At 38.2% G+C, this 16,734-nt stretch overlaps 1 protein-coding gene across 8 annotated transcripts in view; it reads left to right on the top strand.

The window, feature by feature from the left end:
- LOC307266186 (adhesion G-protein coupled receptor F1-like) overlaps positions 1–12,821 on the top strand; it is a 48,721-nt gene extending 35,900 nt beyond the window's left edge. For 7 of the 8 annotated variants that reach the window (XM_080048144.1, XM_080048146.1, XM_080048145.1 and 4 more), the window contains 8 exons: positions 8,267–8,374; positions 8,471–8,649; positions 9,477–9,641; positions 9,763–11,103; positions 11,234–11,275; positions 11,761–11,820; positions 11,944–12,003; positions 12,083–12,821. In XM_080048144.1, the coding sequence (XP_079904270.1) occupies positions 8,267–8,374; positions 8,471–8,649; positions 9,477–9,641; positions 9,763–11,103; positions 11,234–11,275; positions 11,761–11,820; positions 11,944–11,979 (1,931 nt within the window). In that variant the 3' untranslated portion in view covers positions 11,980–12,003; positions 12,083–12,821. Of the gene's footprint in view, positions 1–8,266; positions 8,375–8,470; positions 8,650–9,476; positions 9,642–9,762; positions 11,104–11,193; positions 11,276–11,760; positions 11,821–11,943; positions 12,004–12,082 lie in introns of those variants that run through there. The other variant, XR_013845368.1, reaches the window with a different exon arrangement.
- The last annotated feature ends 3,913 nt before the right edge of the window (positions 12,822–16,734 follow it).

Genomic DNA, 16,734 nt, shown 5'->3' with positions numbered 1-16,734 from the left:
TTACTGTTTATTGTATTTAGGATTTTAGCTCATTTGGACGCTGTTTGACCGTCTGTTTTCATTGATATAGCCTATTGGCGATATTATAACTTAATTAATAACTTAACTTTAATTACTGAAACGTGATTAGTGTTCTAAAAGATTATAAAACAAGAGGTCAAAAACACAGACGATGATTAAACAAACTCATGACTTTATATTTCCTGAACGTTAAATAACGGTCACCGCCCGGACGCTGTAGCCTAGGATCAGAGATCTGCACTCGATTGCTCTTCCTCAAAGAACCCGGATGTGCACATCTCTACTCGAATCTGAATTTTCTCTACTTGAATCTGAATTTTTTCTACTTGAATTTGAATTTTTCCTACTTGAATTTTTTCTACTTGAATTTTGAACTTGTATAAACTGATTCAGATTCAAGTAGAGAAAATTCAGATTCAAGTATAATTAATTCAAATTCAAATGGATAATTCATATTCAAGTGTATACATTCGAATTCAAGTATCAATAATTCAAATGCAGGTTGATCAATTCATATTCAAGTCAATCAATTCAAATTCAAGTTCTACTGACACAAATCTCTGCCCATAGGTATGCCCCCCCGGGAGATTTTTTTAACCTTTTTAAAGTGAAATGCATGAATCTGGTGCACTTTGAGAGGAAAATTAAGAGGCTAAATCTGAGAAATTTTGTGTGAACAAATAATTTGGAGACACTGGGTCAGATGAATTAGAAGCTATTGAAGAAGGACACTAATAGCTAAAAATATTAATATAAAATAAAATATTATGGAGGGTCCTCTGGGTTGGGCTTGGAGCTCTTTTTCTTTTACGAGACATATTTCTCTGTAATATAATGAATGCATTTAAGATTTTTTTTTTTGCATTTTCAAGCTTTTTTATTAGATAGTACAGCGTTGAAATGGGGAGACAGAGAGAGAGAGGGGGGATGACAGTAAAGTCAGTACTGCAGTAAAGGTCCACGGGTCGGATTCGAACCCGCGACCACTGCAACGAAGGCCGGAGCCAATATGGTACGCGCTCTATCCACTACGCCACCCGAGCGCCCCAATGAATGCATTTAAATGCAGTGTGAGGAACTAAGCAGAAGAACTCTGTTGTCCAGCTACTGTATCTTTTTTTCCACAGACAAGGCTGAAATAGGCTATAGACTATACACAGTGCATGGGCAACTGAGGGCAGCCCCATTTCCAATTGTTTTTAAATAAACTCAATACACACTGTGCATGAATGTGAACGTGACATGATCAGATAATTTCGGATTTCCTCCCAGATGAACTGATTACATTTTTAGGCTATTAATTATCTAGACCAATACATTTTATTCCTTTGTTTGTATAACTCACATTTGCATAATATGATGTTAATATCAAACACACAAACTAAAAAAAAAAAAAAAAAAAAATTATTTTTTTGGAGGGGGCCCCCCAGGAGGCGGGGCCCCATTCAATTGAATGGGTTGAAACATAGCTAAGGCCGCTACTGATTACATTTAATAACCTTTATTTTCCTTCAAGGTTTCCCTCTCATTTACAGTAACAACAAGCACATTGCAGATGCTCATGTGATTTTATACTAGAGGTGGGCATAGATTAATTTTTTTAATCTAGATTAATCTAGATTAATTTTGGAATTAATCTAGATTAATCTAGATTAAAATGGCTCATTTGAATTCATTCATAATATGTGTGTGCTCCTAAATAATGACTCAAAGTAAGTCTTTGAGAACGTGTTTCTCAAGCCAGGTGGCTTTCATTTCGTCATCAGAACGAGTGTCTAATTATTGCGAACAAATAATATTCTAACAATTTAATCAGATATAAGGCTAAAAATCACAACATTGCCCTGTTTTTTGTGCTTAAAAAAAACGAAAAAACTAATTTGTTGGGTAGGCTATAGGCTATAACAGAAAATAAAGCCATTACTTTTGTGCTTCAAGTGAAACATTAAATATAATTTTTACATAAATAATAAAGTCCTTATAAACTTTTCAAGAAGCTGGACTAGAGTGAATATTGGACAGGCTTTATAGGTCCATGGCTTTTACCTGTGGGACAGCGCTTCACCTAACAGCTGGCTGCAACACCAACCTACAGTCTATTGTGCGACGGAGAGCTAGTTATCATTAGCATCAGCGTTAGCCGACATCACGGCAACAGCTGAATAATGTAACACATTACACAAGTTACACTACATGAAAACAACGGGCTGTAGACGCTAGAGTTATAATTTCGTGTAGGAAACATTGTTGAGACTGGAATTTCGTACCACAGCGGCCGTTCCATAATACAGCACTCCCTTTAGCAATGGCTGAATATAAGACCTCCCTCTGCTGTGTATCTGCGGGAGCGAGTGGCATTAATAACTTAAAAACAGTAAACGTTTAACATGATTACGGGCGTTTAGATGCTTTAATCATATGCCGAATTTATAAACAGACCATATTATTAACAATAAATTAAGTTATGTACATGTCAGAGTTACGTACATGGATACATTCATAAGTAAACATTGAATAGACAGATTTGTGAAGGGGGTTTGGCGCTGAGTGTTACATTAGCGATCCTGCAGCCAGGTGGTGTGTGTCGTGGGCAAGTGATGGAGAGAGAGAGCGGCGGGTGTGTGAGAGAAGCTTCGCTCCTGCAATAAAGGCTCCTCAAGTGTCAACAACGGCCCCCGGCTATTATTACCCGACCAGAGAACACACGGAAGGGGGTTCACCCTGACGGCGAACAGCCATCGGCCCTGGAGGGAACCATCTCCCCTGAGCCGAACAGGAGGTGGAATAAGAGATTAACGGCGATATTTTTTTTATCGCCGATAAGAGTTTTGCGTTAACGCAGCACGTTAACGCCGATAACGGCCCACCACTATTTTATACATATATATTTTGGGGGAATAAAACATAATAGTTGTGTGAACATTTTGTCTACCCATGTATGTACCCTAATATATCTGTTCATATGTCATGCATCAACATACTTCTGTCAGGTGACAGACAGTGGAGAGACTGGAGGAGATAGAGGAGGAGAGGATAGAGAAGGAGAGACTGGAGGAGAGGATAGAGAAGGAGAGACTGGAGGAGAGGATAGAGAAGGAGAGAGAGGAGGAGATGCTGTAGAAGATGAAGGAGAGGCTAGAGAAGGAGAGGCTGGAGGAGATGGAAGAGAGGCTGGAAATTCACAGGTGAGGTTCAATAATGATTAATATGTTAGTCATGAGATTCAGCTTTGAGTCAGCACTCATTTTCTTTCATTAGTTGCTTTAACCTATAACATTACAGAATGCATATTCTCTTTTGATATTCAGATATGCATTATAAACATGTTAATTAAGCTGATTTATTGATTTTTTTTTTCAATTATCATTGCGAATACAAAAAAAAACCTATCAACTTTAGGAAGCACTTTCATATCCCACGGACCCCACCAATGTCCAAATCAAACCTACTCCCTTGGTGCCTTTGCTGTTTCCCATTCATTGTGTATGGCAAAGAATCAGTGCCTTTGCGCCTATTCATTGTGGACGGCAAGAAAAAAAAAGTTTTCGCGCATGCGCACTTGATTCTGTATTATTTAACATGTACGCAAATAAGCATAATTCTTTGTGCCTTTTTTACGTAAATGGTATGCCACATAAGCCTTTACGTTACATATCATTCATGGACCAATTAAAATCTAGATATTACTAGACATTTACGCAGCTTAGGCCAACGTCATTACGTTGGCAATGCTCATTCACGTCGCGTTACCCCCGCGGATTTTTAAGTCAACATTGCAGCTGCCCTGTCCGTGCCCGCAGATATTTCAGACTGGAGGAATTTTAACAAATTGGATTATAATTTTAAAAGGAACAGAATGAATAGCAAGAGAAAGGCCTGCGCCAGCCTTGGACGGTGTACAGCAGCAACAGGGACAAACAATGTTCGAGCATTTCAAACGGACAGGTAGCCTACATGAACTGAAGGATGCTAGCTAGCTGTGCTGTCAGTCAGACTGTCACTGGATTACTGTCATCTTGCTTATTTCTACAGCCAGGGAGTCAGATTGGTGAGTCAGAAACTTTTTTGGGGTTTATTTAATAATAAAGTTGGATGAATTGATACCGAGGGCAATCCATTCTGCATTTTATATTCAATTGAGCAGTTGTGTTTTCATTGTTACTGACGGACAAACCTAAGCTCTGCAATGTGGATAAATGGTTACATTCTGATGCTGGACAGGTCCATGGGGCATACACTACTGGTACTTTATCTATTAAGATAAAGTTTATGGAGTGGAGTTGCCATCAGTTATGCTGTAGTCCTACATAATGATGAATGCTGTCTTTTATTTTTAAGTTGAATAGAAGTAGTACCGGTAGTTTGAATCGGCGAAGGTTTGACTTGTTGCCTTACGTTTTTTCGGCCCTCGGTGTGAGGGACGGGTCCGTTAAGTCGATGGATGCGATGTGTAATCATTTAGACCAAACTACAGTAGGCTACGGGCAAACCTGAAGTCACCGTCGTGACATTTCATATACGTCCCGTCTCTGTGTGTGTGTGTGTGTGTGTGTGTGTGTGTGTGTGTGTGTGTGTGTGTGTGTGTGTGTGTGTGTGTGTGTGTGTGTGTGTGTGTGTGTGTGTGTGTGTGTGAGTGAGTGAGTGAGTAAGAAAGGGAGGAACTTATTTGAAATCGGCCGTGCGTGCCTGTTTGTTGTTTATTGTTTTTGATTTAACAATATATAGGTTTAGATAAATCTGGCTTTCAGAACTCAGTGCCTACCCACTCACTGACCTCACCGCACGTCACTGGAGACAACGGCGAGTGGCTTTAAGTGTCCCGTTGTGAAGTGTAAACTGTAGGGATTACCATCCTCTATGCCCACTAATGACTGTAAATGTAGCGGACACTAACAGCAGCTTGTGTCGCGGCACATGGATACTGACGATGTTGTTTATCAAGAAGTAATTGAAGCTGATCATGGCTATGCTACTAGCTAGGTTGCCATGGAGACCGAGGCGGAGTAATATTGTTGTGCGACAGTCCAGCCGTGCTTCGGCTCGATTTGAGCACGGTCAAAATGCCTTCGACCAATCAGATTGCTCAGTCGGAACTACCTTCCCAAGCTCCTTTTGTTTACGTCATGTTTGGTTGGGCTACGGGGAGCAGCTAGTGGCTCATATGTCCGCTGCTTTTTGAAAATGCTTTTTTCATCAAATGTGTCAGACATCAGTGTTTTGTATACATTTTATTCATTAGTGAGCGGGTATGCCGTCTTTCAGAACCGTTCATTACCTGCACTAAAGAGAAAAAAAAGATGTTTCCTCATTGTCCCCCCCACTTTTGAAAATGCACTCCAGAATGCCTGTTTGTCCCCCCCACTTGTTTAGCCAAATCGACGTCCATGATTATGAGTGTGTGTGTGTGTGTGTGTGTGTGTGTGTGTGTGTGTGTGTGTGTGTGTGTGTGTGTGTGTGTGTGTGTGTGTGTGTGTGTGTGTGTGTGTGTGTGTGTGTGTGTGTGTGTGTGTGTGTGCGCCAGTTGTTATTAGAGAGAAAAGGAGACTCACCTTTGCCTTGTTTAGTTTGTGTTCTAGTTTTGTGTGTGTGTGTGTGTGTGTGTGCGTGTGTGTTCTAGGTTTTTGCACACATGACGTTTGTATGTGTATGAAGTTGTTGAGGTGTGTGTGTGTGCGTGTGTGTGTGTGTGTGTGTGAATGAGTCAGTGTCACATTTCTGAGTCTAGGGGCCAAAGTTCAAAACAAATTTAAAAAATATAAAGAAACACATAATGAAACTTAAAAATGAATGAAAGTCAAAGTCAAATGTATTTTTATACATTTGTTTAAAAACAACATCAGCTGACCAAAGTGCTGTACAAGATACAATACAAAACAACATATAAGATACGTGACAATCAATTGATTGATTGATATATTGACTGACTGTTCTCTGGTCTCTCTGTGCTATCTCTTCAGTTAATTCCTGAACGCCACTCCTTTGCTTTTCCCGTTTTAAAAATGTCCTTGTTCGACTCATGCATCCTTAAGGGCCACCGTACCTTCTTGAAAACCTTTTTGTCCTCGTCTTCTTTGTCTTCAAAGAAGACGAGGACAAAACTTCTCTCTCCCTCTCTCTCCGTCTGTCTGTCTGTCTGTCTGTCTGTCTGTCTGTCTGTCTGTCTGTCTGTCTGTCTGTCTCTCTCTGTGTCTCTCTCTATGTGTCTGTCTGTCTGTCTCTCTCTCTCTTTCTCTCTGTCTGTCTCTCTGTCTGTCTGTATGTCTCTGTGTGTGTATCTCTCACTCTGTCTCTCTCTTTCTGTCTGTCTCTCTATCTCTGTCTGTCTGTCTGTCTGTCTGTCTGTCTGTCTGTCTGTCTGTCTGTCTCTCCCTCCGTGTGTGTGTGTGTGTGTGTGTGTGTGTGTGTGTGTGTGTGTGTGTGTGTGTGTGTGCGTGTGTGTGTGTGTGTTTGTGTGTGTGTGTGTGTGTGTGAGAGAGTGAGTGTTTCTGAAGATTGTCACTGGCCCTCTGAAATCTAGACAAATTGCATAGCTTTTCGATATACAACTATTTCAACGGTTTGGAAAATATACCTGGTTTACCTCTGGGCTCACACAACTTACATTCACAGTGTAAACTCTGAATTCAAGCTAAGGTTAAAAGTTTGATGATCAATAATTACAACTCGTCCACCTCATGTCCTCAAGGCCATCACATACAGGTGAAACTCGAAAAATTAGAATATCGTGCAAAAGTTCATTTATTTCTGTATTTGAACTTAAAAGTTGAAACTAATATATTATATAGACTCATTACATGCCAAGTGAGATATTTCAAGCCTTAATTTGTTATAATTTAGATGATTATGGTTTACAGTTTATGAGAACCCCAAATTCAAAATCTCTGAAAATTTTAATATTACATGAAATCAATAAAAAAGGGATTTTAAATACAGAAATCGGCCCTCTATAAACTATAATCATACAAATGTACTCAGTACTTGGTTTGGGCCCCTTTTGCATGAATTCCTGCCTCAATGCAGCGTGGCATGGATGCTATCAAAATCATCACTGACTGTTGAAACTTGGATGTTTTGCCTCTCCACTCTTCCTCTAGACTGTGGGACCTTGATTTCCAAATGAAACGCAACATTTCATTAGGATCAGTGATGATTTGAGGTATCATGTCATCTGCTGGTGTTGGTCCACTGTGTTATCAAGTCCAAAGTCACCACAGCCATCTACCAGAAGATTTTAGAGCACTTCATGCTTCCGTCTGTTGACAAGCTTTATGGAGGTGACAATTTCCTTTTCCAGCAAGACTTGGCACCTGTCCACGGTGCCAGAAACCACTGGTAACTGGTTAGCTGACCATGGTATTACTGGGCTGGATTGGCCAGACAACTCTCTTGACCTGAACTCTGGCTATTGTCAAGAGGCAGATGAGACACACCAGACCCAAGTTACTACAGATGAGCTGAAGGCCTCTATCAAAGCAACCTGGGCTTCCATAACACCTCAGCAGTGCCACAGGCTGATAGCATCCATGCCACGCCGCATTGAGGCAAGAATTCATGCAAAAGGTGCCCAAACCAAGTACTTAGTACATATGCATGATTACACTTTCTAGAGGGCCGACATTTCTGTATTTAAAAACCTTTTTTTATTGATTTTATGTAATATTCTAATTTTCTGAGATTTTGAATTTGGGGTTTTTATAAACTGTAAGCCATAATAATCACAATTATAACAAATAAAGGCTTCACATATCTCACTTTGCATGTAATGAGTCTGTATAATATATTATTTTCACATTTAAAGTTGAATTACTGAAATAAATGAACTTTTGCACGATATTCTAATTTTTCGAGTTTCACCTGTATATTGTATCAACACACCCCTACAACAGAGTGAAACGTTTTGTGAATAGTGATGGTTATAGAGTTCTGTAAGTGACTTTTCTCCTGTTTTTCTCCAGTGGACATTGATATAGTCTTTTGTTTAACTGTGCAGTTTCTGGTTTAATTTAGGTCATGTGAAATATGTGTGTAGCCAAATAATGTAAAAGGGAATTGGGTATGAATTGTTTATTGATTTACATTGTTAGCAATACCTCATGATCAGATTCAACGCGTACAGCACCCACATCTGTCTTTACCAGTAGGTATTCATAACAAGTGATGGAGCAACCGTCTTTCTTTATATTTGTTCAATATACATTTTATTTTTCATGTATATTTTTTACATGTTCTCTTCCCATCTCTACAGCACCGAATATCTTCCAGGAGAAACCTGTAACAGAAGATAATAACAAAAAAGCAAGAGGACAAGAGAAGGATTATCAAATAACAACAGTAATGACCATTTCCCGTGGCGGTAAGAGCAACATTTGGAAAGTGACTAGAATGCTCCTATGCTGTCTTTTGCTATTTATTTTTGTGTGAAACTAATTGATTATATTGAACTGTTAAGATGTTCTATGTGATGATGAGCAGTATGGGACTGGAAAAAAAGGAAACATATCAAGTATAGGATGCGATGAAGGTCAATCGGGGAACAGGACTGCGCGCTGTCAGGATACAGGAGATTGGAAACTTATTGAGGATACCTGTATCATAACACGAATTAAGGAATTATTAATCGTATCACAGGTAGGTGATCTACTGAGGATATCAAATCATGTCTTTTAAAAATCTCTGAAACATACACAATTCCATATAGGCTAAGATGAGTCATTGACACCAAGTCAGGTATACTATGTCACCAAAACTGTAAAATTAGGAGTTGGTTAATTTGAAAAGTTATCTGGGCACACCAGTAAGTCACTCTGACTTTGACACGGGCGGGCAATATACTCAGATTCGCTGATCCTATTTTAAGTTTTATTTATATAATTTCAATAATCGTAGCTTATCAACTCTGAAAGTTTTGAACCAGGACTTCCAGCTTTTACATGATGAGGCTAGTGAAATTAGGTGGGTGAGATTAAGTTGCTACATCTGTTATTGTTACTGTTAGTCCGATATATATTAGATCAATATTTAATCCTCCTACAAGGAACATATACATTTTTTTTCTAAATGGTTACGACAATTAGACATAATTCTTCCTCTGCTGACCATAAATGACTTGTAGCAGTAAACGAGAACATCAGTGGAAAGAATGCTATGTTTATATAGTTGTCATTAATGCCTTTGCACAGGCCCGATCACCCGCAAACTTAGATACATCCATTTATAACAGGCAGATCAGAACCCCCGATGTTTTCTGAATATTTGGATTTGAATTAGTAATGACAGATACACAATATTAAAGGACGTAGGTTATTATTCAATCCTGCCCTGCACTATTGTGGCTTAGAAGTTATTGGCTGTTGTCTACAACAGTTTCTAGGGAACAGCATTGCTGCATTTGTCATGGGTACAGTAGTTTTCAATCTAATGCTAAAAGAAATTTGTTTATTGTTTCATTCTTTCAGGATTTGGTTGAAGACGGAGTGGAAACATTCGCAAAGGATCTAGCCAAAACTCTCCAGAAAGACAAAGAAGAGATTGCAAATTCATCTGCAACCATATCAGCTATCGTTGACATCCTCACCTCCATTGCAAATATTTCTACCAATGTCAGTCAGTCTGTCATGGAGGTAGGTTAAACATTCCCCTCTGTGGCCTCTTAGCAAACGATTTGTGCATTATGAAAACAGATGTACTTTTTGAATTTCTGATGAGCTTGTGTTTTATATTTATATCCTTCTTCATCTGTAGAATGTACTCCGCACAGTTGATGCCATCATCGGTGATGATTCGAGACAGTCCTGGGCATTTCTAAATGCAAATAAAACCCGTAACGTAAGCTCAGATCTACTGGGTTCGCTGGAGACACTGTCTGAAGGTTTGATCGGGGAGTTCTCCTTCAGTACAACACGGATCCTGCTCAACAGAACCACGTTTTACAACTCCTTCAAGGCAGATCTGAATTCCAGCATCGTCATAGACATTTCAAACACCAACAGTAGCTACTTAATCACCACCATCCTGTCAAGCTTCAACAATGTCATGCCATCAAGGAATGCCAGCGTCTTTAATGCCACCAGTGATTTTGCCATCAATGCTGCTGTGGTTCTCGTCCAAATAAATGATACGATTCAGAACGTCACTCTAAGCTATCGCAAGCTTAACAATTCCCTGTCACACCCACAGTGCGTCTTCTGGAACTTCACCCTCTTTGATGAACTGGGTGCCTGGGATGAAGAGGGGTGCACGTTTGTTCCCGACATGAACGACACAGTGACCTGCATATGCGACCATCTCACCTCCTTCTCAATTCTGATGGCAACGGACATCCCTCCAGAACTGAGAGAGGCATTGGATATAATCACTTACGTTGGAGTTGGGATATCCATGGCATGTTTAGTCATATGCCTAATTATTGAAGGATACGTTTGGAAAGCCATTACCAGGAATAGCACTGCTTACATGCGTCAAGTTTCCATCATCAACACGGCCCTGTCTCTGTTGATCGCGGACATCTGTTTCATCGTTGGTGCCTCTTTTGCTAGGAACCCACTTGAAAACCCAGGGCCCTGCAGCACTGTAACATTTTTCATGCACTTTTTCTACCTTGCTATGTTCTTCTGGATGCTCGTGTCAGGCCTTCTGGTCTTTTACCGGATAGTCATGGTCTTTTCCAACATGTCAAAGTCAGCCATGTTGGCCATTGGATTCTGCTTAGGCTACGGATGCCCTCTGATTATAGCCGTCATCACTGTTGCTGTAACAGCAGGAGGAAACGGATACATTAGAAAAGACGACGCTTGTTGGCTGAACTGGACAGAGACAAAGGCCCTGCTGGCCATGGTGATACCTGCCCTGTCCATAGTTATGATCAACATTTTAATTACAATTGTGGTCCTGTTCAAAATACTGAGAAGAGGTGTGGGAGCCAGCGCCCAAGCAGACGAAAAGCATACGCTGTTGGTTATTTTACGGTGCATTGCCATTTTGACTCCTTTATTTGGACTGACTTGGTCTTTGGGAGTCGGAACCATGATACCCTCAACAAATAAAGGAATCCACATTGCCTTTGCATTCTTCAATTCATTACAGGTATTTGCATTTTTTTTAAATACAAGGTTTTAATTTAGTGCGTACAAGACAATATCGTTGTGAAATTAAACTTGTTCTTTCCTTCCGAAGATAAAGACCATGCCATCTCATCTCTTTTTCCCCCCCTCAGGGTTTCTTCATTTTAATGTTTGGGACACTAATTGATTCAAAGGTATGTTGACTCAAGTAAGAAATGTTGACATGTTAGGAAAAAACTATTATTTGCTCTTTAACTGAGTTCAATGAGAAAATTGCGTTCTGACGGTTAGTATTCAGAACCTTTATTTAAATAAAGGTAGCAGTACCACAATGTAAAAAGTATTCCTGCATTTAACATTTTTCTCAGGTTAAAGTAATTGTATACTGTTTCAGAGTATAAAAAATATATATGTCAAATATACAGTATATACAATATGTCAATAAGTAACTTTTCTAGATAGCTGCCTTTGGATAGATACAGTATTTAATGCACATGTATGAGAGTATCAAACTTCTCATGCAATTCTTGGTAAAAAAAAAGAAGCGAATAATCGTAAAATGTCAAACTGTTTTCAAAGTGCTAATCTTGCATAATAGTTTACTAATTGCACTGTAGTTGACTACTAGCACAAATGTTTTTTTGATTTGAAAATAACATGAATTTCATTATCCCTGCAGGTCCGTTCTATCCTTGCAAGGAGATTATCCACATCAAGCACAGGCTCTTATCCTGTAATAGTAAGTGATTATTTCTCAGTATCCCAAAATAATTTTATATCTTAAAACTTGACAGAATTATTACATTTAAATATCAAAGAAAATATGGTAAAGCTGTTCCTAAAATAACTTAATTTCACACAGTTCTACCATAGAGCACAAGTGGTGGACTCAACTTGATAAATCGACTGCTTGGGAGAAGACGTAAGTTGTTTTAAAATTCAGCAGCTTTACATACAATTATATTAATTAGATTTCAATTATTATTATTATTTTCTTTCAGATGTCTACCATTTGTCAGGTGCTGCAAACTCAAGCAGCAATGGTACATCAGAGTCATTTTCCAATATATAAATCAAAGTATCAATCTGCTAAAATAAAAAATAAAATTACTGATTCTAAAAGGACAATGTTCACTGAGATGATATAGTAAACGCTGGTGTAACAAATGGTATAACAAATAAACAGCTTTACATGATGTTTGCATGGTGATGTTACTGGTACAATTCCTATAAGGAGATGTAATGTTCAGTAACACATTGTGAATGGAACTGAATTGGTATTCTTGAAACAGTTGCCTCTTGCTGCAAGTTGACAAACAAATGTCTTGTAAGTCATAACCCGGGAGTCAGTGTCTGTGTGAGTAATGATACGTTATATTTTTTTATGAACACTCCAGTACTGACTAGTTTATAATATTTGATTTTTGCTTTGCTTACAATTACCTTAAAGATATATATCCCCCAAGCAATGGCATTGTACTACCTGAGGATATAAAGTGAGACATTTCAGGAATAAGCATATTTTTTTTCAAGTACTGATACATTTCTGACTTTTTGTCTATTTTTATTCTTTCATATAAGTATGAATAAAAAGTAATTAATGAACTTTTAGGTGTTTATTTGACTAAACATTCTGTTTGTGTCTCAATCTCAACTACTTATGCACTTACATCAACTAAACTTTCCATTATCATTCTTAAGCCCAGTTCAGACCAAAGATTCGCCTTGCAACTGCTTGCGACGAGACGGTTTTAGATGTGAACAGCGCGTTGCAAGCCGTTGCAAGGCGTCGCAGAAGATTCAACATGTCAAATCGCAAGATCCAGTTTTAGAGCGTCTCAACCGTCTCGTCGCAAGGAGTTGCGAGTTGCAAGCCGTTGCAAGGCAAATCTTTGGTCTGAACTGGGCTTTAGCTCTATTCAGAAAGTTATAACAGAAGGATTTTTTCAAATGTTGTTTATGTCTGGTTTATGATGCATTTTGTTGACCTGTATAGTATTTTTTGATTTATCAAATGAAAAAGGGCTTCATCCAAAATATGTCTTTAATATATTGAAGAAATTAAATCAAATTTAAACTCCAACATCTAGATTTTAGTTTTTTAAAGATATGCCATATTGCCACATTTGCACATGTATTCAAAGATTTGCGGAATGTAAGCAATCAACTGGAGTTTCCTGATTATATCTTTAAGTTAAAAATGTTACCCTATTCCCCTGCAGTGTCTCGCCTCCAGATTGTACTCCAGTTACCACACTTTAAGGTTGCAATCCCACTTATTTCACTTAGAAAGTTACAAGTTACATGTTGTTTTTATATTAAGAATGAACACTTTACAGCAGGCTAATTGTGAATTCTAAGGTGACATGGGTTGGTGTAATTTGAATGTTTATTGCCAAATGAATTAAAGGCCTATTTATGCCTCATTTTCTGCAACAGCCAAATGCTGGAGACATTAAGTTGTGTTCAACACAAAGTTGATTAAGCTTATCAGCTCCATAAAACTCCATAATACTGTGTTTCTCAGTTTGGCAGTGTTTGGTGTCACACCCCGCCACTTCTTCCTTTCATGTTACATGAAATGTAAGAGCAATTATTTACATTACATCAGCTCTAACTTCAACTGTATGCTCATCATGCATGTCCAGGATGAGCATTGTAACCGTAACCATATCTGATATAGCTTTACATGTGCAGGGGGTCCTCCTCCCGAAGGCCTTTTCTTTTGTAATATATAAAGATAAAATATGCAGCTAAACAAAGATATGTTATTATTATTTTGTTTTTCAAAGTTGAACTCAAACCGCCTTGTCTTAATGGAGTGTAGTTGGACTAGAAGCTCTTGGAATGAAGATACTGAAAGATAATGAAAAAAAACTATTTTATATACAGTCTATGGTAAAAACACAGTGTATTTTGGATTGTAAGCAATTTTTAACATGTGAAAATGTTTAAAAAGAACAAAAAACCCTGACTGTTATTATAACCGATAATCAATCAAGTCCGTACTTCCTGAACACACTCTAAGCCTGCTACCAAGCCCTGTTTTCTCAGCTCTCCAGATCTGCAATTCTCAAGCCGTCCGCCAGATGTCCTCTGAGTATTCCCCCAGACTTCCTCATTCTCCTGCTCACCTGTGTTCCCTTCCCTCATCAGCTACGCACTAAATCTGCCAGCCCGCTTCCTCTGTTCTTTGTCGGCTCCTTGTGTGTGTTTGGTTGGTTGTTTTAGTACCATATGTAACTCATGATAGTCTTTTGTTAACCTGCCAATGAGGAGCACTGCACAGCTGCTTCATTGTATACATGCCTGTAAGCCATATCGTTCAATAAACCACTTGACTACCTGTGTGATAATGTCCTAGACATCGTGTGTGTGTGTGTGTGTGTGTGTGTGTGTGTGTGTGTGTGTGTGTGTGTGTGTGTGTGTGTGTGTGTGTGTGTGTGTGTGTGTGTGTGTGTGTGTGTGAGAGACACTGCTTACAGAAAAAAACAGCTTGAGCACTTAGACAATTAGTGCGCACACAGGCTATTTTCAGTAGACTTATCTCTTTTCTGTGTAGTACATTGCGCAATTGCCTCAAAGTGGCTCTGAAAGTTTGTTCCCTCATCGTAATTCGTCTTTAGTACGGAACAAATACAACCGCAGAGGATATTAATAGCATAACCAAAAGGTGTGACCTGACTGGTAGCTGTTGGGACAAAATAATGATGCTGACATATTGACAGAGTTGCCTGGAGGCATATTGTCACAGGATGTCACATCTCCATGAATTAACCTGTTGTGTAAGGTTGAATGTATAATCACAAAATTAATGTTTGACACACACACAACAGAGGAGTGAAGATGTAGGCTAATGAAGGCTTGTAATTATTTCCATTTAGGATTTCCATCGAGCAGCAACTGTAAATCTAGCACTTGTACAGCACTGACTGATGCTTAATACTCAGGTACTTAATGAGTGAAAAGTAACTAAGCTCCTTTGTAATACTGTCTCTTTATGCATCATATGGTCCCAAAGTAAAATGCTTGGTTTTATTTCCTTACTAAGCCCATTGACATGATGTTGAATCTTTAATTAGCTAGCTGTCCAAATTTTCATTTACTGGAAAAGTAGTGGATGTGGTTGATTTCTGAATTGCATTGTTGATTGTACATTCCTCTTTTTAATATGAAAGCTTTCCAAAGGCTTTTTATATCGCCAAGCCTCAAACAGTGGCTGTTTCATTTTCAAATGGTTGCGGACCATGAAAAAAGAAAAAAAAGGCAAGTAAGCAAAAGAGACGCGTAACAACATGTACCAATAGCTTTATTATTGATGTTTAAAGTGGGGCATATTCTAAAATAAAATGAAAAGTGTCCAACAAAGCTCTGTGCCTGAGCCGTAATTGAAAAGAAAATGGTTAAAACCTGTCTGCAAAAATTCCAGTCCTTTTGAGTACATCATATCAAGGAAATAGCTGTTCTCAGTCAACACTTTGACGCATTAAGTGCATCATGTTTTTTATGACACAGATGACAACAGCTTCTGAGGAAAATGCTTAAGGCAAGACACTGCAGGTGAAAAGGGTTCAACATTTTGACTCAGATATCATCATGATGCTTTGCCAGTTGATTACTTATATTAAAACAATTGATTTTTTTTGTATTACAATTTTTACAATGTTTGAATGAATAATGTACAAATTTTGCAATATCTAACTAATTATGCATACATTTAAATAAATGAAATCTAGATGTTTGATTAGCCACAGTTAAAAAATGTACAACATATAAGTGATATAAGATGTTGCAGAATTTATTGTATAAATCGTGAAATATATGTACAGGTCTTAAAAATGCAACCATAGAAACGTCTTGTTTTTAAGAAAAAAAATGTTCCTTAATCCGACAATTAAAAACATATAAAAATGTCCTTCTGTAATAACCTTCAGAATAATCATGGGAAGTTAAGTTGATTTAAGTACTTTAGAAGTTTTAGAAGAAAAATAATGTTGAGATAAAGGCTGTTAAAGATGGTCGCATAGGAGAAATATACAGGCGCAAACAGACAAGGTTTATTAAAATAAACATCTAAATATACATTTTGGATCTTTAATTTATACTAGTATGAGAGAAGACATGTTATGGAAGCAAAATCTCAAAATTGACCTGTGCTTGGAAAAACAATATTATTGCCTGCAGTGTCTTGAATTAAGATATTATTTGGTCTTAAACTATTTAAATTCCTTAAACAGAAAGAGAATTGTATATGATACTGTGACAAAGAGTCAAATTTGTTAATGTGGCTATATATACCTCAGGAAAACAGGCCGCATTGCATATGTTCTTTGTTTGAATGTAGATCCTCTGGCATGACCATTTTATGTTCAGTATGGAATAAATAGCCTAACACATGATAATGATTACCACTGTGTGAATACAAAAAATTGGATTTAAATACATGAGATGCCCATTAGCTGTACCACAACCACCATAAATGTCAGACACCTATGAAAAATGTAAAGGGAAAGTAAACACACATTTTTTTTGTCACAATCACGGCGCTCTACTGTCGTCTAACCTGCCAGACAAGGTGTGTGTGTCATTTCTGGAAGTTATGTGATGGCACTTCTCGCATGTCACATGAAGTTATGCATCTGAGGACAAACAG

The sequence above is a fragment of the Ammodytes marinus genome, assembly GCF_949987685.1.
Source record: "Ammodytes marinus genome assembly, chromosome: 19".
Classification (NCBI taxonomy): domain Eukaryota; kingdom Metazoa; phylum Chordata; class Actinopteri; order Uranoscopiformes; family Ammodytidae; genus Ammodytes; species Ammodytes marinus.
This window is presented reverse-complemented; position numbering and strand designations above follow the sequence as displayed.